Source organism: Cherax quadricarinatus, chromosome 55 (assembly GCF_038502225.1).
Source record: "Cherax quadricarinatus isolate ZL_2023a chromosome 55, ASM3850222v1, whole genome shotgun sequence".
NCBI classification, from domain to species: Eukaryota; Metazoa; Arthropoda; class Malacostraca; order Decapoda; family Parastacidae; genus Cherax; species Cherax quadricarinatus.
The window spans coordinates 7,341,461-7,364,298 of record NC_091346.1 but is presented as its reverse complement, the minus strand read 5'-3'; the positions used below and the strand labels follow the sequence as shown (position 1 = coordinate 7,364,298).

General features: G+C 42.7%; 1 protein-coding gene across 14 annotated transcripts in view; it reads right to left on the bottom strand.

Moving 5' to 3' along the window:
- The window catches only part of nwk (nervous wreck), a 563,357-nt gene that overhangs the window by 154,684 nt on the left and 385,835 nt on the right, over window positions 1–22,838 (bottom strand). For all 14 annotated transcript variants that reach the window (XM_070096788.1, XM_070096797.1, XM_070096793.1 and 11 more), the window contains one exon: window positions 14,214–14,358. In XM_070096788.1, the coding sequence (XP_069952889.1) occupies window positions 14,214–14,358 (145 nt within the window). The remainder of the gene's footprint in view (window positions 1–14,213; window positions 14,359–22,838) is intronic.

Here is a 22,838-nt window from a genome sequence, read left to right as displayed (position 1 = left end):
TTTAAGTCTGACTTGGAATGGTATAAATAAAATAATGAGGAAAAAGACTAGTAATGTTACATATCTCTTTCCTCTTGAAAAAGCAAATGACCTCATAAATAACTTGTAAAAAACATCCAGGCATGAAAATCTCCCATCTCATATAAAAAACTTCGAGAGTGCTTCTGAAGAAAGGTTGAAATTGATTAAGTTCATGAGCCAAAATATTTATGAGAGTGATTGCCTCTTCACAGAGTAAGAATTTGATAATGCATTAACAGTGGTTCCCAAACTTTTTCAGCTTGTTACCCAATTTAACATGCCACATAAAGCATGTTACCCCTTTCACAAAATGTTGTTATTATTGATATATATGGCTAAATTAAAACACTTGAGATATTTTCTTTTATTTATTGTATTTGAACATTGTGCATCTCTAATGACTATTACCAAAGATGTCAAGAACATCAGTGGGATGGATGGAGTTGCATACTTGAAGCTAGTTTAGGAATTCTTGGCTTCGTGGTTGAAAGTGCCAGCCTGGCATCGTTTGCAACATTCAAGCGAGTCCTCTTTTTTGTTTTCATACCCAGCACAGTTGAGAAGCCCTTCTCGCACAGATACGTTGTTGAGAGGCAGCCTCAGGAAGTGAGTGACGCGTACTGGACAGGTCGATCTGGGCTACTGAGTGACTTTTGTCCTGAAGCATACTTGTCAAAATACTTTTGGGTTTCCACACACTTAGCTATATATTTCTTCTTTTCTAATACTGTTTATTAGTTTTTGATGTTTATTGTTATTTGGTTTAACTTTATTACTTACTTATAATAGGTTTACTTTACAACTTTATATACTAAGACAAAGTTAACAATAATCCTCATACCGGGTACCGCATTGTTTTCTTGATTTTCAGAATTCATAACTTTTTTCTGTCACCCCTCCATTACCCCCCAAAAATGGTTAAATTACCCCCAGGGGGTAATTTACCCCCAGTTTGGGAACCACTGCATTAACTAAAAGTCGATCAACTGCTCAGCACTATATAATCTCAGTTACATGGAGGGTTTTCTTCTACTTCCTGGACCAACAGTCTCATTGTGCCTATCCCTAAGCCGTAACAGCCTGATATATTTAGACCGATCTCCTTAACTAGTTGTCTTTGAAAAAACTTTTGAAAGAATGATATTTAACAGACTTTACTTCATAATCAGACACCAACTTTCCCCTCATCTCTATGGGTTCATGAAAGGTAAAAGTGTGCAGAATTGTATTTCCACCTTTCTCAGTGCACACACCTCTACTAGTTTTATTACATGTCTTGATCTGAAATCTGCATTTGATATCGCAAAGAGATCTGTTATACTACATGAACTAGCCAAAATGAATATTGCTTGTAGCTTAATCAGTTGGATAATAGGATATCAGTCAAACAGAGTATCCTCTGTGCTCTACCAAGGCTTTAGAAGCAAGTCTAAAGAAATGTTCCTAGATGTACCACAGGGAGGAGTTTTCAGCCCCATGCTATTTAATGTTCTCCTGCCTCAATTAAACATATAGCTATAAGCTATATGTTTGGTTGAGAAGGAAAGCAGCCAGAAGCGAGGAAAGTGTTGAAGTGGTCAGTGAGAGCGGCAGAGACAGAGTTAAGATAGAGGAGGATATGGCGTGAGAGACCAGCTGCATCAGGTGCCTTCGGAGGAAGACGTGTGAGTAGTGACTTAAAGTCGTTTTGTGTTAATGGTGTGTTGAGTGATGTAAGGTGATGTGACTGAGTTGTGACCCAGTGTTTCATATATTGTTTGTGTTGGAGTGTAGCTGGGTCTGGAGGGCGTGGATGAAATATGTTTTCCCAAATGTCCTTGAATACGTGTGCAGCCTCTGCTGCGTCAGAGACGTGTGCTGCTAAGAGTAATTTGTTGGAAAATTGTTGTTTTTTGAAGGGTTCCCGAGAGCTTCCGGATGAATGTCCAATGTTTTTTTTTTTTGGATCCCTAATGCGGTGTTCGCCTCTGGTGTGTATGAGGAATAGCCAAGTGTCGGCTGTGATCTTCCTCTTGGCTGCTGATGATGTACAGTCGCAGGATGGAGAGATCCCACAGTGTGTGTGTACTCACCTAATTGTAGTTGCAGGGGTCGCGACTCAGCTCTTGGCCCCGCCTCTTCACTAAACGCTACTATGTCCTCTCTCTCCCTGCTCCATGAGCTTTATCATACCTCGTCTTAAAGCTATGTATGGTACCTGCCTCCACTATATCGCTCGCCAGACTGTTCCACTTCCTGACCACTCTATAACTGAAGAACTGCTTCCTAACATCCCTCTGACTCATCTGAGTCTTCTGGAACATCTTGTCTCTGTCCACCTTGTCTATTCCACGCAGTATTTTGTATGTCGTTATCATGTCTCCCCTATCCCTCCTGTCCTCCAGTGTTGTCAGGCGGATTTCCCTCAACCTTTCTTCATAGGACATTCCCCTTAGCTCTGGAACTAACCTTGTCTCAAACCTTTGCACTTTCTCTAATTTCTTAACGTGCTTGACCCGATGCGGGTTCCAAACTGGTGCTGTATACTCCAGTATGGGCCTGACGTACACGGCGTACAGTGTCTTGAAAGATTCCTTACTTAGGTATCGGAATGCTAATCTCAGGTTTGCCAGGTGCCCATATGCTGCAGCAGTTATCTGGTTGGTGTGTGCTTCCGGAGACGTGTTCGGTGTTATAATCACGCCAAGATCTTTCTCCTTGAGCGAGGTTTGCAGTCGTTGGCCACCTAGCCTATTCTCTGCCTACGGTCTTCTTTGCCTGTCTCCAATCTTCATGACTTTGCATTTGGCAGGGTTGAATTCGAGAAGCCAGTTGCTGGACCACGTGCCCAGCCTGTCCAGGTCTCTTTGAAGGTGTGTGTGTGTGTGTGTGTGTGTGTGTGTGTGTGTGTGTGTGTGTGTGTGTGTGTGTGTGTGTGTGTGTGTGTGTGTGTGTGTGTGTGTGTTTATTGTGCACCCCACATCCATCCTGTGGAGGGAAACGCAAGAGCATATAGATACACAAAAGGCCTAGGAACGAAGCCCCAAAAGGGGTTAACAGTAGCACATATGGATTTATATCTAAAGTTCACTTACCTGTTACAAGCAAATTTAGGAAATTTGCTTAATATATCTGGTATGTCATTTTCATTAATAAGATATCTTCACATGTCACATAGGTTATTATACTATCTTAATATTCCTCAATAAGTGGACAATAAAGCACATAGTAGCCAAGACAGTTACCCTAGGACTGGGCACATACTTTGCATATGGTTTGATCATCATCTGTGTCTGAAAGAAGTACTTGTAACCAAGCCTAAGCCTGGCCACTACAACATCAGTCTGTCTGTTCACATTGCAAGTTGCTCCATAAACATACTTATCTATGTTCATGTTATCATAGTGGGTTATAGATCTACTCAGGCTTTTAACTGCATCCCTATAACATTCAGTTTCATTACTTACTTCTCTTCTAATATGATTCATAATGCTAGACACAGATATACCAAAGTTATATTCTACATTATCTATCAGGGTACTTTTCTTGGCTAACATATCAACTTTATCACGAAGGAGAAACTCAGTGTGTGATGGAATACATAACAATTGCACATGAATTCCTTTTTCACGGATTTTTGAGTATCTATACCTGGCTTCTCCAATGATCATGTTGTTAGTCACTATGTGAGTCAAGAGTCGTCAGTGATGACACAGAATCTGTAAAAATCATAGAATCAAGCTTAGTGTCATAAGTTAACTTTAGCGTCATTAGGATAGCAGGGAGGTGGTAACAAGAGCAGATGCAGCCCTCCCAGTGGACTCCTGCTTAAATTCCTTACTGTATATAACTTGATCCTGAAGCAGATGTGAGCGTTGCACTAGGAGGAACGTGAGGTGGCAGGATTTTGCTACAAGCAAGCCTCCACAATTCAATTCAATTAAATTCAATTCAAACTTTATTCTCTATAAGTATTACAATGCTGAGTTTACAGAATTTGGTTATTGTGTGGTTTACATGTAGTAAAATAATAATTACAGAGTGTACCACTAGAACGCCTAGCATGGCTAGGCATTTCGGGCAGACTTATATTAAATCTTAGGTTTAAAATGTTACAGAATTATGAGATAATTTGGTATTATGGCTAAGTGACTAAATACTAGTTGTGAGTTTAGCAATGTGAATGCTTTTGTTTTGGCACTATACATAGTTTCAGTATTGGAGTATCACAGGCCAACTTTTGACTAGTTAAGATTCATTATTTTGAGATTGAGATTGATATTTCTGTTTATGGTCAAATGGGTGAGTGAGTGTAAGTGTGAACCACCAGGTGGTATTCGTATTATTAGTTGACAGGGTGTATCAGGGAGATAAGATGTTTTCTGATGGTAGTTTTGAAGGTGATAAATGTGTCTGCAGTTTTGGAATTTTCAGGTAGGGTGTTCCAGATTTTAGGGCCTTTGACATACATTGAATTTTTGTAAAGGTTTAGTCGGACACGGGGAATGTCATAGAGATGTTTGTGTCTGGTGTTGTGCCTGTGGGTTCTGTCACAACTATCAAGAAAGCGTTTTAGGTCAAGGTTAATATTGGAATTTAAGGTCCTGTAGATGTAGATTGCACAGTAGTAAGTGTGGATGTACTGAACAGGGAGTAAGTTTAGATCTATGAAGAGTGGGGGGGGGGGTGTTGCCAGGGATGGGATTTAGTGATTATTCTTACTGCGGCTTATTGTTGGGTTATTATTGGCTTTAGGTGTGTTGCTGCAGTTGAACCCCAAGCACAGATAGCATAGGTGAGGTATGGATATATAAGTGAATTGTATAATGTGAGAAGGGCAGTTTGCGGCACGTAGTATCGTATCTTGGAGAGGATCCCAACCGTTTTGGATACTTTTTTGGTTATGTGTTGGATATGGGTGCTGAAGTTCAGGTTGTTGTCGAGGTATAGGCCTAGGAATTTGCCCTCATTATGCCTGGTAATTAGAGTGTTGTCGATCTTAATGTTAATTTGCGCATCTCCTGCTCTGCTACCAAACATAATGTAGAAGACCTACATCCCGGCTCTCAACGTTTTCTGGAAGAAGCTCAGCGACAGGCAGCTCGATCGACTAGAGAATTACCTCGATTCATAGACAACCTTCTTCGACGAGACTACCAGACGTCCTAACAACTCTCTAAGCCTCATCCATTCTATAACCCTGCGCCTCTTCGATACACTAGCCTCCTAAACCCTACCCTCTGCAATTTTGAACCTTTAAAGATATCCGTTTTTAACACATTAACTCACCAACCCAATCTCACTCCTTGCCTCCCATCATAGCCATGCCAACACCGTAGCCACAGGTCAAAGTAGAAAAGCTTGTGTATGTCGTCTTTGGTGTCCGTCTCGCCCCGCCGGTCCAATGTGTTCAACGCGCTGCTGAGCGCTGCCAGCTAGAGTGAAAAGCAAATGCTGCAAATCTGTCACAGGACGCTCCGCTGATGGGTCCAGCCTCGTTCTTTCTCTTTCTCTATAGCCCTAACTCTGTCCTCACTATTCTTCTTCTATCCCCCACCTCCCAGTGTCTACCCCTCGTGGAGCCTTACTTGAAACTGACTGACTGCTTGATTAAACGAATAGGAAGCGCGTCTGTCTCGCGCTCAGCAGACAGAGGAACAAGCCTCCACTACGTCTTGCACTGAATGACCCACATGGGTTTAGCGCTTACCATTAATTAGCTAAAAAAATTGTGGCCACTGATGAAGTCCTTGGTGGACGAAACGTCGTCTCAATAAAATACCATTAATAATTAATGTTAAGAACTAAATCCATGTGGGTCACTCAGCTATGACGTGGTGGAGCCTTGATCCTCCGTTTGCTAAGCGCCAGATAGATGCGCTTAAGATTTGTACTCATATGCCGAAATATAAAATGCGAGAGAGAGAGAGAGAGAGAGAGAGAGAGAGAGAGAGAGAGAGAGAGAGAGAGAGAGAGAGAGAGAGAGAGAGAGAGAGAGAGAGAGAGAGAGAGAGGTGAGGAAGGAATGAAGAAAAAAATAATTGGGAGATGAAAGAGAGCAGAGGTAAGAGGAAAGAGTTACAATCAATAAAATTACTGGTGATTGTCACATTAAAAATACACTGCACATTTTTGCTTCTATTATCTGTAATTCTTTCTTGTCAAGTGATATTGTTGCACACATAACAAAAATATTAATCAGACTCAACATGTTTCAGAGACTTGCTCAATTATGTAAACATTATCACTTTATGAATCATGTTTAAAAAGTCATATCAACGTGAGGTGTTGTAAAGTGTGGCCTTCACCTAGGGTTGACCACCTGAGTGTCAGCCTCTAGGGTGATTCAGGGAAGATCATGGACCTCAGGATTATGGACCTTAGGAGGGAGTAGCCCAGGAGGTGAGAATCTGGTTAAGAAAAACACGTAAGCAAACACTAGGACATATTTATTAGAAAACGTTTCGGTCCTGGGACCTTGATCACTTCTAACATACAGAGGCTAACAAGACAGTATATATAGGCGAAGAGTAAAGTGTGTTTGCTTACGTGTTTTTCTAAAGAAATTTGTCGGTATCTATTAGCAAGGTTTATACCAGGTGGGAGACTACCTGTGGACTACTCCGTAACGGTACACAGTGACAAAAGCCAACAAGTGGGAATAAAGTCACTGGTAACAAAGAATCCTTTGAATAAAATGTTTATCAAGTACTTGATAAAGCTCAGTCTTGTAAAAACGTTTCGCCATGGTCATGAATAATCAATCCAGAAGGAAAACAACAAAAAAGTTATCTTAGGATCTCCAGGCCCCTTTCTCTTTTAAACTCCGTTGGCCTATGAAAATTAAATGTTCTCACTGCCGCATATATCTTAGTAACCAGATATGATACAGATATATATTATTATTATTATTATTATTATTATTATTATTATTATTATTATTTTCATATGTTTTAAGGCATAATGAATCATATTTCTCCACTATTTATATTGTTAAGCGCAAATGAAGCACAAAAATTCTCGAAAAAGTATGATAATCAGTATTTCCATCCCGGCAACAGGCATTTATATTGAAAAATACTTCAAAACATTTTACAGCATTTTATTAGCTTTAAAATGAGACTAAAATGACTATCCTAAGTTGATATACAGAGGTGTAAGATTAAAATGTGCTCATTTCTGGCGACCCCGGCCCAGCTTGGTTACTGGACGTTACTGTCACACACTCCGTCACAACTTTGTTATACTTCACGCATTCACACCCACTACGTTAACAATTTTAGGAGTTAGGTTTGATTTTTGCCGAGTTTGGTTAACTTTGGTTTGGGTATCTGCCCATGATCCACTAGTTCTAGACCTAGACTCTCGCTTGCATGCTTAGAGAAGAGTTGAAGAAAAGCTTGTTCCACACTAGATTAACATCACACAAGTTACAGCGGTGTGCCAGGAGCTGGTAAAATGTGGTTGTCGAGAACCATGTAGTAACCTTAGAACCATGTAGTAACCTTAGAACCATGTAGTAACCTTAGAATCATATAGTGAACCTTAGAACCATGTAGTGAACCTTAGAACCATGTAGGGAACCTTAGAACTATGTAGTGAACCTTAGAGCGGCAACAAGATGGGACTACCCTGCACAGAACTCAGTAAATATCTGTGCAAATTTCTTTAACTTTCAGTACTGTCCAGGAGGGCCCCGCTTATACAGCAGGTTAGGTTCTGGGCTACTGCTGTAAAGCTAAAGTCGCTGTAAATTGAATCATAGCCATTTTTTTTACTCTCAAATACACATAAAAGCCTATTAACATGATTACACTATCATTTATTAAGTGAGCAACAGAGCCAGGCCTAAAAAATGCATATACAGTACACACATTACTCACTTTAAAATATTTTAGTCCTTAGCTTATAGTGAGTGGTGACTATATTTATTGTACGAAGTCTGAATAAATGAGGAGTGGGTCTAATTGAAAACCGCTGTATTAGCGAAACGCTGTAAAGCGAAGCTCTCCTGTGCTATACTCTCTGCTGCACTTAGCAATACTTCAGCTGCTACCAAAACTATGATTGGTTATTTCTTTTTCTGTTGGACTAGAGATTAACAACTTACATAATTCATTCTGTTAGGTAAAAGGACATAAATGCAAAAATGCGATATTTTATCGACAAAGTTCCTGGACAGCGAAACGTTGCCACAATACAATGTCACATTAGCTGCACTTGTGTCCTTTTACCTAACATACTGTCTGTATTTCTACCAACATTAATACATAATTCACTCTTACTCTGCTGTGCGTCATTTTAGGATGGTAATTTTAGTCTCATTTTAAAAATTAATAGACTGTTGTAAAATGTTTGTTCTGAAACATTATAATAATAATAATAATCTTTATTACTACAAGTACACGTACAAGGTACACAGACGTAGCTGACAACAATGATATACTATTACCTAGAAAGCTCCTTGGTATGCAGAGCATTTCGGGCAAATTGGATCAATTTTGTCCCCAGGATGCGACCTACATCAGTCGACTAACGCCAGGTACCTATCTACTGCTAGGTGAAGTGACAGCAGGTGTCTTAAGGAAACACGTCCTAATGTTTCCATATATGTGCCTGAGGGAATATTAATTATAATTACTTTTGAAAAATTTTATCGAAAAATAACAGCTCTTACGCGAACATTTAACAATAAAACTAGTGGTTAAATCTGATTCTTCAAGCATTAAAATATATAAAATAATGAATCATTCATGTCTGTATCTTATGTGGCTGCGAAGATGTGTATAACAATGGGAGTTTGTGATTTTCAGAGGGAAAGGGAAATTTTTTTTCAGGGGAAGGGGATCTTTACAGGGAAAGGGAATCTTTTCAGGGAAGGGGGATTTTTTTCAGAGGAGGGGAGATTTTTTCAAAGGGAGATATTTTTTTCCGATGGGTGATTTTTTTTTCAGGGGAGGGGCAGTTTTTTGAGAGGAAGGATTTTTCAGTGAGGGGTGATTTTTTCAGGGAGGGGGATTTTCTCAGGGAGGGAGATTTTTTCAGAGGGGTGATTTTTCAGAGGGGGGAATATTTTTCTGGGAGGGGGGATTTTTTCAGCGAGGGGAATTTTTCAGGGGAGGGGAATTTTTTTCAGAAGAGGGGCGATTTTTTCAGGGGAGGGGGGATTTTTTTCAGAGGGGGACTTTTTCAGGGAGGGGGATTTTTTCAGAGAATGGGATATTTTTTCCTGTCTTCGGACTTGATTATTCATGACCCATGAAAACCGGAAAACACCATGGGTAAACCGTGACACATCGTCTGAATCACGACATGAGTGACTCACGCCCACTTATGGCCTTATAGCAGGAGAACATGTCATCAGTGGTGGCCTTCCAGTGGGTGGACCCGGACGACCATCATCCATCAAACTGTCCGGCCCATCAAACTGTTCGGTAAATGAAATAGACGCAGCTTCAGTCGTGCAACAGTAGGAGCACCTCGTGAAGTTATTGCAAAAGCAATATTATTACCATGTAAGCTTAAACATTAGCAACGTGAGTAAAACTGTGTAACATTGTAGTTGGTGATAATGAAAATGTTGCTCAGAGTGGTGATGGTGATGACAGCAGTGATAATGACACCTGATTGTAGTGATGTCAGTGATGATGGTAAAATTAATGAGTAGTGCATGTAGTGAGGAGAGGATGCCAGTGTTGGTGCCATCTCGCATTAATTGACAAGCAAGGTTCCCTTGTGTTCTCAAAGGCTGAGGAACTAAGTAGTATCCCAGGACTTCCAACTTTAGTTACAACTTCACATCACTTAGAAAAACACTAACTTTCGTCATAAAGTAATAACTGAACCACTTAATGTTGTGATGACTTAAACACTTGTGCAGCACTTGTCTAGTTCATCATCCTGTCGGTTTTCTCCTGTAAGATCCTCCTGCCTCCTTCCCTAAACTGTCCTCATTTAGCATATAATCACACACCTACTAACTCTTCTACTCTCTATATTAAAAAAAATTGCTTCCCCATCATCTTATTGCAATTAATAATCCCTAAGGCTTCAGTATCATCCAGTGCCATTAATAAAGACTAGGTTGGTGAACATCTAGACTGAGGGACTGATTACCTCTTCTTCCACTGTCTCCAAGTTCACCCTTAAATAACCTCTGTATAGAATTATGATGGAAACTCTGTTGTCAATATATTTGACTTGTATGTTTCTGTTGAAAAGTTTAATATTATATTACCCTTCCAGCTGGTGATGTCAGAATCCACTGTCGTTGGAAACTCATCTTTTAGTAGTTATAATGATACGTAACTTTTGTCATGCATTTTGTTACAGAGATATTTATAGATGAATGGTTCAGAGAACCGATATGTTGATAAATTAGACACATGTGCAACTCTTGGGTATCTTTATTGAGGAAACGTTTCGCCACACAGTGGTTTCATCAGTCCATACGTAGGAGAAACTTGAAGAACAGGAGGAGAATGAGGTAATCAGCCCCTCAACCTTGAGTCAATGTGTTCAGTCCATCAATCTTGAATAGAATACCGTATTCTATTCAAGATTGATGGACTGAACACATCGACTCAAGGTTGAGGGACTGATTACCTCATTCTCCTCCTGTTCTTCAAGTTTCTCCTACGTATGGACTGATGAAACCACTGTGTGGCGAAACGTTTCCTCAATAAAGATACCCAAGAGTTGCACATGTGTCTAATTTATCAGAGATATTTATCTAAATCTTGGTTACAGCATTTCCTTCGGCAGCTGTGAGTCTTATATTGTAACACATATATCATCACTTTATTCCACTATACTAAGAAATATATATTTGGAAGTACTGGTATAAACCTTGGTAATCGATTCCCACAAACTGCTTCAAAAAGACGTGTGAGCAAACACTAGAACATATTTATTAGTAAACGTTACGGTCCCAGGACCGAAACGTTTTTGCTCACGTGTCTTTATGAACCAATTTGTAATACTATCATACAAGGTTGAAAAGACAAGAGAAAACGCATCATAATTATGTCTCCCATGTTACGGATTGCTAAAATTCTTATGAATGTTTCTCTCTTGAGACCTTAAACAATGAATGACCTTGTAAGTAACATTCAAAATTATTTAGAGCTACGTAAACAGCCTCTCAGACCCTCCTCCCCTCCCCCCCCTGTACTTCAAACTCAGCTAACTACTATAATAAGTATATATACTAAAACAATTCTAAACTCTGAGCATTAAAATTGGCCTAGACTATAGAACAGGCCTAGGCTATAGAAATAATAACATACCCTTAAATGCTTCAGGTCTTCCAGACTTCCCTCGCTGTTGCCAGGGATCGTATGTCAGAGCTTCGGCAAATAAACTGGGAAACGTCTGTCAATGGACTTAATGCTCACACTTAATGCTCACACTCCACTTAGCCAGACATGGAGAAATGTAAGTGGAATTAAGTGTAACGAGACTGGTCAGGTCTCTCAACCGCATCCTCTATACAGTGTGAACGAATTAGTCGATGCTTGAGCTGTTACATCATGCTATAATAACTTACGTATTAACACAATGTTATATGTGAAGTATGATACCAGGAACAGACTTGTTCGTCCCATGATCAACAAGAACGAAAATTGAAGTATCATTTTCACTTATTTTGAACTCGACGCTGCACATTTTTTTCTCTGGGGAGGACGATAACACTTACAACACACTAGGATTGCTCTCTCAAGCACCAGAAAATCCTTTACTTAAGCTACGCAACATAGGGAGCTCTCCCGAAGCCTTGGACAAATAATTTCATCATTCTCATTCTTAAGCTCAATTAACAAAATGCATTTCGCCAACTATCTTTACTAGCTGCTTGTGTAAAACATTTGAGAGGATACTACTAGAATCAAACAGTTTCTGCCTTCCCCGGTTACACAGTTTCATGCATGGAAGGAGCGTGTACTGTTGCATATCCACCTTGAAGAAGAATTAGACCTGTGCAACACCTGGGTATCTTTATTTGCAGATGTTTCGCTAACCAGTGGCTTTACGACTCACGACGGTCTGGAGTTTTGAGACTCTCTGACCGCGGGTTCAAATCCCGCCCGTGGTATGGTTTGTTTGCAATCGTGTCATTACGATTTCGTGAGTCATGTTAACGGCTTTGAGGGGACTTGAGCTAGAATTCCTCACGGCCACGCTAGCTGGAGATTCGTCTGTAAAAACTTGCATTTGTGGTCACAGTGGTGCATATGCTAACCTTCCTATGGTGTAGAAATATACCTAGTTGGACGAATCTTATTGTGGCTAGCTGGTCCAGTGGCTAACGCGACGGTCTGGAGTTTTGAGACTGACCGCGGGTTCAAATCCCGCCCGTGGTATGGTTTTTTTTCAGTGGCTTTATCAATACAAGGACATAATGTGAATTATTATTATAATCATGGGGGAGCGCTAAACCCGTAAGATTATACAGCGCATGTAGGAGGGGGATGGAAGGTATTCAGGCTCAATTCAGGGAACTGGAGCACAGATCCAATTCCCTAGATCAAGAGCCCCTCGCCCCTCGCGAGGGGACATAATGTGAAGAACATAGAATTATACACAAAAGATGAGGTAATCAGTCACCCAGTCTTGGCCGAGGTGTGTTAGAAGTGATTAAGACTCCAGGACCGAAACATTTTCTGATAAATATCCTAGTGTTCGCTAACGTGTCTTTCTAACCCAACTGAAGACTTTAAATTAAGAATTCTACGTGAAGGTGTTATCAATCTAACCGTATTCAATATTATAATTAATGCACTCCAAGTTGGCATGCCTAACCATCCCGATCATCATATGATTAGCTTTACTGATGTTATAATGATTCACACCACCGAATTTTTCAACACCTAAAACATTCTTAACTATGTTTTAGAGCCGTGTCAGGACCTGGGTTTGATCATACTGGCTGAGAAAATGAAGGTACTTGACAGGTACATACAGCTTGCACTGAATCACGGTCTACCGTATGCAGTTTCATGCTGGGTCTCGGTTGGAATATGTAACAGGTACAGATATCTCGGATTTCAGGTCCCTGTGTTTGGGTTTGTTGTAATCAGACATTGTCGTCAGTACAAAGACTGAGAGCACTGAGAACTGTGGCATGATTATACCTCAGATAGTTTACTAATGTGAGAACTGTGAAAATGTATTTTGTTTACATCAAATAAGGAGGTAACTATGTCGCAACCCTACTTGCTCTTGTGTCTGACAGAAAGCCCGAAAAAAATGCAGAAAGAGATGATCATCCTAGAATGTCCAAGTATTACCAAAATGCCAATCATGCAGAAAGAACTTGATAAAGTCGCACGTCTTCAAGGAGGGAGCGGATTACAAACCTGGGTTGTCAAATAGAGGGTTGACGACACACTACAAAAGTAATTTCAGTGAATGTAATTAACATGATAAAGAGGGAGATTACCAAGAGTCAGTCCATGTATCACCAGTCCATCAAGACGAGCCTCATGTCTATGACATAACCAACACAATCAGCAGACTCTTTGATATCATTACTGCCTGGCGTCAGCTGGGCTCCAGATAGCCCTGGGAGTCTGCATCACCAGCAGAAGCAGATGCAAACAATTGAAACCTTACCACAGGAACTACTGTCGTGTAGGAACACGAAAAAATACATGAATTCATAAACTATTCACTCACAAATGTTCAGCAAATATCAAAGTATTTTATTCACAGTGGCACAATACCAGCAATCCAGGAAAAATACCCTGATTAAGTCTCCTGTAAATAATTCGTAAATAAATCATAATCACACATAACTACATTGTAATGTTTTGTGACTAACTTCCTGACTGTAAACTCATTGTTACTTTTCAGAATTTCAAGAAAATTGAAACTTCATAACCAGTGCAACTTGACTCACGAAATCGTAATAACACGACTACAAATAAATCACGGAGTTTTAGGACTCACTTGCCATGGGTACAACCCCACCTGTTCCCTGACTTATTTCACTGTGACTTGCTTAGTGATTAATGAGTCTCTATAATCCCCTGACTACCGCCCACACCAGAGGCACGCACACACACATACACACAAAGACAGAGAAAAAGAGAAAGAGAGAGAGAGAGAGAGAGAGAGAGAGAGACAGAGAGAGAGAGAGAGAGAGAGAGAGAGAGAGAGAGAGAGAGAGAGAGAGAGAGAGAGAGAGAGAGAGAGAGAGAGGTATCTCTTACCTTCTTGCCCAGGTGTATCTTGTTCAACCTGGTCTGTTTGGCGTCTTCCGAGATGTTCTGCTGGAACACTTCCACTGCTGCCAGCCTCGCCTTGCCCAGCTTCTCTGTTTCATCCAGCACCGTTCTCCACACGCTGTACACGTTCCTGCAACACAACGCACACTTAAAACATCTGCCACATGTTCAGCTGATGTAGCGGTTGTTACATGACCCAGTCCTCCAGGAAGCATAACTCACTCATGTAATACAAAAATATTACTCTAACATTTCTATATTAAAATTGACCAAATGGCGCCTACATTCTCCTGTCTTTAAGTAGGATACACTGGTGTTGAAATTTTGGAGCCGGACAGGAGGAGGCTTTCTAAAATGATCGTAAATGGGTTTTATGAAATTAAGCAGAAGACATCTGCGCTTGTCAATTGTTCCACCAACCTAAACCTGGTAATAGACGATCAGGGTTGAACATTTGAAGCCGATCGGAAAAGGTGTTCAAAATTTACAAGCGAAATCTTGGGAAGAAGTTAGTGTAGAAAACAGGAACACAGGCATTAAGTTGTGCAGCAATTTAAAGGTTCACTAAACTCGTGAAAATTAAAAACTATAAAAACGCGAGTTTTCATTATTTTTTAAAAATTTCCTTTTTTTTTGTGTGTGGTTCTATTTTATTTAAAACTATCTGCAATTTTTTTTATTATTAACACACTTGCCGATTCCCACCAAGGCAGGGTGGCCTGAAAAAGAAAAACTTTCACCATCATTCACTCCATCACTGTCTTGCCAGAAGGGTGCTTTACACTACAGTTTTTAAACTGCAACATTAACACCCCTCCTTCAGAGTGCAGACACTGTACTTCCCATCTCCAGGACTCAAGTCCGGCTTGCCGGTTTCCCTGAATCCCTTCATAAATGTTACTTTGCTCACACTCCAACAGCACGTCAAGTATTAAAAATCATTTGTCTCCATTCACTCCTATCAAACACGCTCAGGCATGCCTGCTGGAAGTCCAAGCCCCTCGCACACGAAACCTCCTTTACCCCTCCCTCCAACTTTTCCTAGGCTGACCCCTACCCCGCCTTCCTTCCACTACAGACTGATACACTCTTGAAGTCATTCTGTTTCGCTCCATTCTCTCTACATGTCCGAACCACCTCAACAACCCTTCCTCAGCCCTCTGGACAAAACAGTTTTGGTAATCCCGCACCTCCTCCTAACTTCCAAACTACGAATTCTCTGCATTATATTCACACCACACATTGCCCTCAGACATGACATCTCCGCTGCCTCCAGCCTTCTCCTCGCTGCAACATTCATCACCCATGCTTCACACCCATATAAGAGCGTTGGTAAAACTATACTCTCATATATTCCCCTCTTTGCCTCCAAGAACAAAGTTCTTTGTCTCCACAGACTCCTAAGTGCACCACTCACCCTTTTCCCCTCATCAATTCTATGATTCACCTCATCTTTCACAGACCCATCCGCTGACACGTCCACTCCCAAATATCTGAATACATTCACCTCCTCCATACTCTCTCCCTCCAATCTGATATCCAATCTTTCATCACCTAATCTTTTTGTTATCCTCATAACCTTACTCTTTCCTGTATTCACTTTTAATTTTCTTCTTTTGCATACCCTACCAAATTCATCCACCAACCTCTGCAACTTCTCTTCAGAATCTCCCAGGAGCACAGTGTCATCAGCAAAGAGCAACTGTGACAACTCCCACTTTATGTGTGATTCTTTATCTTTTAACTCCACGCCTCTTGCCAAGACCCTCGCATTTACTTCTCCTACAACCCCATCTACAAATATATTAAATAACCACGGTGACATCACACATCCTTGTCTAAGGCCTACTTTTACTGGGAAATAATCTCCCTCTTTCCTACATACTCTAACTTGAGCCTCACTATCCTCGTAAAAACTCTTCACTGCTTTCAGTAACCTACCTCCTACACCATACACCTGCAACATCTGCCACATTGCCCCCCTCTCCACCCTGTCATACGCCTTTTCCAAATCCAAAAATGCCACAAAAACCTCTTTAGCCTTATCTAAATACTGTTCACTTATATGTTTCACTGTAAACACCTGGTCCACACACCCCCTACCTTTCCTAAAGCCTCCTTGTTCATCTGCTATCCTATTCTATCCTATTCTAATTCTTTCAATAATAACTCTACCATACACTTTACCAGGTATACTCAACAGACTTATCCCCCTATAATTTTTGCACTCTCTTTTGTCCCCTTTGCTTTTATACCAAGGAACTATGCATGCTCTCTTCCAATCCATACATTTATTAAATAATTGCACCAACCACTCCAAAACTATATCCCCACCTGCTTTTAACATTTCTATCTTTATCCCATCAATCCCGGCTGCCGTACCCCCTTTCATTTTACCTACTGCCTCACGAACTTCCCCCACACTCAAAACTGGCTCTTCCTCACTCCTACAAGATGTTATTCCTCCTTTCCCTATACACGAAATCACAGCTTCCCTATCTTCATCAGCATTTAACAATTCCTCAAAATATTCCTTCCATCTTCCTAACTCTCCATTTAATAACTTTCCTCTCCTATTTTTAACTGACAAATCCATTTGTTCTCTAGGCTTCCTTAACTTGTTAATCTCACTCCAAAACTTTTTCTTATTTTCAACAAAATTTGGTGATAACATCTCTCCCACTCTCTCATTTGCTCTCTTTTTACATTGCTTCACCACTCTCTTAACCTCTCTCTCTTTTTCTCCATATATTCTTCCCTCCTTGCATCACTTCTACTTTGTAAAAACCTCTCATATGCTAACTTTTTCTCCCTTACTACTCTCTTTACATCATTATTCCAGCAATCGCTCCTCTTCCCTCCCACATCCACTTTCCTGTAACCACAAACTTCTGCTGAACACTCTAACACTCCATTTTTAAAACTACCCCATACCTCTTCGACCCCATTGCCTATGCTCTCATTAGCCCATCTATCCTCCAATAGTTGTTTATATCTTATCCTAACTGCCTCCTCTTTTAGTTTATAAACCTTCACCTCTCTCTTCCCTGATGCTTCTATTCTCCTTGTACCCCATCTACCTTTTACTCTCAGTGTAGCTACAACTAAAAAGTGATCTGATATATCTGTGGCCCCTCTATCTGCAATATTTTCAGAAAAAAATAGTTGATATTATGCTTTCTAAGAAAGTCCACTTTGATAAAAAAAATCTATAAAATTAGCAAACTGGCACTTACAAAACCTCAATTCAATACTAAACTACTTCAAATTAAAATAGATCAATGGAAATAAATGGTATAAAATACCGACACAATGGAAATATAAACACAAATGCAGCATAATGTGGTCCTTTATTGACTACGTTTCGCCCACACAGTGGGCTTTTTCAAGTCACAAACAGATCTTCCTGGGGTGGAAGGGACGCGAGTATTTATAGTCAGGTTCAGAATGCTGAGGTCAGGTGGAGAATGCTGCATCTGATGATGTACCGAGTGGGGTTATAGAGTCTAAAATCTTGGGTAGCTTGGAAAGGAGATGGGATAAGTTTGTGAGCAGACCTTCTACAGTGTTCTTCCATTCCTGTGTTCTTATGTGGGATAGCGATGAAGAAGTTTCTTGGCAAATTGTTCAGCTATGTTATAGAAGCCACTATTTAGTTGAAAATGTCGGATATAGAAATAAGTGATGATTCCAGGATTCTTCGGTATTGAGTGTTGTCTTCTGTGGCTTGAGTTTCTGTAGTTTATCAAGTGGTTGTGTGAATTACGGTGTTGTACACAGGCATTCCTTGTGTCGTCAGACCTGCTTGCGTATTGGTGTTCCGAAATACGTGTTTGGAGGTCCCTTGATGTTTCGCCCACGTATAATTTGTTGCAGTCATTACAAGGGATTATGTATACCCCTGCAGAGGGTGGAAGCTTGTCCTGTCTATCACTGGTAATGTCCTTGATGGTCGTGGTTGTGGAGGTAGATACTTGGAATGAGGTATTGGAAAAGATGTAAAGTAAAAGGACACAAGTGCAACTAATGTGACATTTTATTGTGGCAACGTTTCGCTCTCCAGGAGCTTTATCAAGCCATTACAAACAATACATGTATGTATAATGTTCGCCAAGAACGTAGTCCTGGCACGGGTCTCAATCTTGCGATGACCCGTCTCTGGCTCCCGAGGTAGAAAGGTTTCTACAATGATACGACATATGCTGTTCAAGCACTCTTCTGGTCAGTTCAACTGGTGCATCTCATAAGCGACAACACCGTATGTACTCCTAACTATGGACACTAGCGAGGAGGAGGATATGTCGTTATCACAGGCAACAGATTGTCTGGTTCGTTGACTCCATGGTACACTAGTGTGGCCGCAGTCATCTCGGGTTCCTCTTCCGGAGGGAATATCACTCCTAGTTGCCTGCGGAGTGTCTCAGTAACTTCGCACTCCAGAATATAGTGTGTTAGGGGCCGCTGGACAACGTGCTGACAGTACTGGCACATCTCCTCAGCCTTGTCTACCATCATCTTGGCTGTGGGAAAGCCCAAACGAAGCCGATGGATGGCGGTACACTGCGCTCTGGACCAGCTTCTATCATATGGAGGGGGTTCTCCCTGAGTCGCTGCTCGGTACCACTGTTGAGATGGGGTATCACCTAAGACCTCCCCCATAAGTTTCATGGCTCTGGCAGCCACCAGTTTGGTCTGTCGTAGGCTGATTGGGACAGTAATTCCAACATGTGGATAGTCTGTTGCTGCCTTGGCTGCATCATCTGCCGCCTCATTTCCCTGGATGCCAGCATGGCTGGGGATCCAGTTCAATGTCGATCTGTTACCCTGAACTTGTAAGGCTGTCATTATGCTCAGGATCGATGTGATGAGGTGAACATTGTCCTGTGGTTGAGGATGGGAGAGGGCATTGATTGCAGACGTGGAATCAACATGTATGACAGGTCGGAGTCGATGTCGTAGGGCATGTGACAATGCCTGCTGAATCGCCACCAGCTCAGCTTGAAGGATCGTGCAGTGGTCAGGGAGTCGCCAGCCTTGTGTGTGACCATTGTGGTACAGTCCAGCTGCTGCTCTCTTCCTGTCAGGGTCGACAGAACCATCTGTGAAATACACTGCACATGTGCCTCCCTCTGCCAGTGCCATGCTTGTCTCAGCATGATTGCTGAGAGTGTCTTGACTGCAGAGACGCTTAGAGATGGGTAGCTGCATGATGCAAACATCGGCTGGGTCTGGGCGCCAGGGAGGTGGTGGATGGTACCCAGCAACAGGAAGGTCACAACTCTTCTCAAGGAGTAGTTGTATAGGCAGCAGCTTCCACCCTACTACTACTACTACTACTACTACTACTACTACTACTACTACTACTACCACCACCACTAGTGAACATCGAAATGGTACCTCACTAGTATTGCACCTCACTCTGAGCCTTTATATACCCTCTGTGTCCATGTATTGTTTGCAAGACAGACAATCGTATTACGACAATCCATTGACACACACTCAGTTCACGGAGTTCACTACCTTATCACAAGATAGGCACATGGCTTCTGCCGAAAAGAAGAGGTCACGATGCTCCATGAACACGACGGAGGACTCAGATTTGGAAATGTGGGGCGAAATTCTAGCGAAGAAGTTGCGAGAGGAAGAGGAAGATCCTGCTCACATTGTAGCAGATCTGACAGTCCCAACCATGGAGCCAGCGACAATAGAAACAGTTGCGGAAATAAACACCCCACCCCCCGAAAACCAAGAGGGATGGAACACTGTGGACAACAAGAAGAAGCGCCATCCGTCCAAGGAGCAGGCAAACCAGCTCAACCGACCTGGCAAATTCAAGGTGAAGTCTTACGGGGACCACAGAACCCACTATGGATTTGTTTCATACCTGGAATCACGACACAACCTGAAGTTCAAGATATGGTTCAACTTGAGGGGAGAACCAATATTGACTCCTCTCAACAAGGAAATGTATACCACCTTGAAGAGAGTCATGGAGACAGATCTCTCATTCACCCTGGAGGAACTGGACTCTCGGCAGAAGATCACCAAGGGTGTAGTAATGCGATACCCGCTGATGATGCCCATCGAGGCAGTAGCAGCTCACCCCAGTGTGGTGTCAGCTCAACGTCTCAAGGCAAAGACGGCAGGCAATGCACCAACCCGACAGGTCCTCATTCAGCATGTAGGACAACTGCCATCCCAGCTGGACCTCGGTTCTTGGGGCAGGTACGATATCAGGACCTTCACAGCAGAACCAGTTCACTGTTTCAAGTGTCAGCGTTATGGACACCTGGGTGCACTCTGTCCGAACAGAGTCTGCAGCCAGCACCACCCTACCGAGGAATGCATCACCAAGCTGAAAAATGCATCGCCACCCACTCCACAATGCCCGAACTGCAGGCAGAAACACCATGCCTGGAATCCTCGATGCCCCGAGAGGCTCGCCAGAATTCAAGAAGTCTGGAAGACGCCAAAAACTCGGCAACAGGCTACGACGGATCATCACTCTCAGCAAACGATGGGTGCAGAGAACCCTGCCATACCGCAGATCTCTCAGCAGCTAACCCAAGTCAATGCCCAGGAATTCCCAACCCTAGAAGCCTCAACCAGGCGTCAAGGTGAAGAACCTCCTGCACCCCTACCTCAACGAAGAAACAGAAACAAGAGAAACAGGAGGCGTCAACAGGGTGCATCAGGTCAATGCGATCAGCAGGCGGCACTAAACGAGCCCCCACCGGCCATAGCACGACAACGCAGGCACTCCTTACCCGGCACAGGCACTTTGCAGACTCAACTGGCACCTCACCAGGAGATCCCGGCTACCCAACCTGGTATACAGCAACAGACCACGGTGCATACAATAAAGAAATCCAACCCTCAGCAGTCCCTACAGACCACAACAACCCAGATAATATCCACTGTTTCGAACCCAACTCCAAAGCAGGCCCTCTCCAGGGAGGATCTCGTAGCACTCATCAAGGTGTTCACAGATCTTATTTGTAACACAATCAACTCCACGGAACAACAGAGCGCATTCCGGCAGATGGTCAGTACGCTCCTGAGAGTGTGCTTTCTGACCGAAGAGGAGACAGTGGATGCCATGAATTTGCAGGTTCTCAGAGCTCAGGAAACAACATCGATGGAATAACCTCGGTACCAAATCACACCCTCAAGGTCCTACAGTGGAACATTCAGGGCCTGAGGGGCAAACAGCACCTCTTGCTGGAGGCAGTAATTCGGGATCGGGTTGATATCGTCTTGCTACAAGAAACTCTGACTGTCCCGACTATGTGCCCAAGACTACCCGGTTTTGCTGGGTATTTTTGGCACACGGACCCGGGCGTTCACTGCAGAGGCACAGCTGTATTTGTATCCAATACAATACCTCACGAGGTTATAGCCAACCCTGTGGACTGTGGGGAGGATGTCGAGGTACAGGCCATCCTTGTGCACATACCTGGGGCGCCCATTACCATCTATAACATCTACAAGAACCCAAGACACACCCTCGACATTGCAGAACTCCTCGCACTAGCACGCACTGAGTGTATTATTGTGGGTGGAGATTTCAACGCACATCACCCAATGCTGCACTCTCACTCAGCAACCAATGCTGCTGGCAGACACATAGCAATGCTCCTACACGATATTCCAGAGGTAAAGTTGCTAAACAATGGAGACCCCACACACCTGTTGGGTGGCTGCCTCGACCTTACCTTCGGGTCAAGACAACTCGCAGCAGGAGCCACATGGAAAACTCATCCTCACCTTGTCAGTGACCACTTTGCAGTGATCACCACCTTCAACATCAACAGGCCTCCCACAGTTGTGCTGCCTCCTAGATGGGACGTAAAGAGGGCCAACTGGAAGGTGTTCCAGGATTATCTTCATGACTGGTGGTCCACATACTCTCTATCTGAAGACTGTGATACGGCTGAACAGGAGCTAATCACTGTTCTCATCCAGGCAGCAGAGTGCGCAATTCCAAAGAAGTCCGCAGGACGCACTCACAAAAGAGACTGGTGTTCTACAACGACGAGGTGCGGGAGCAGAACCACCGCATCAACTCTTTTAGGAAGCTATACAGGCGTAACCCTACGGCAGAGAACAGGAATACTCTGAGAGCCATTGTGCAGCATGCCCGCAGAGTCTCTCTCAGAGTAAAAACTGAGAAATGGCTGGAGTGGTGCTCAACATTCGGGCATCACACCACCTAATCTGAGATATGGGGCAAGCTCAACATAGCAACTGGCAAGAGCAAGCCGAGGCCACCAGCACACCCGAACCCATCCCAGGAAGCTGAGAAACTAGTGGAGCTTTTCACTTCCAGGGGAGCATCCACTCAGCTCCCACAGGACATCCGGAATATACAGACGGATCTTCTGCCACAGCGCCACCTAACGATACAAGCTGCATGTGAGTCGGAAGATGTGACTGATGAAGACCTCACGGACTTGGAACTCCGACGTGCCATTAAGAACACAGGTGACACTGCCCCGGGCATCGATGGTGTTACATACTCCATGATTGCACGGGCTGGGCAGAGTGGATGGGAGGCCATACTAGACGTCATTAACAAGTCGTGGAGGGCCAGGACACTCCCAGCAGCTT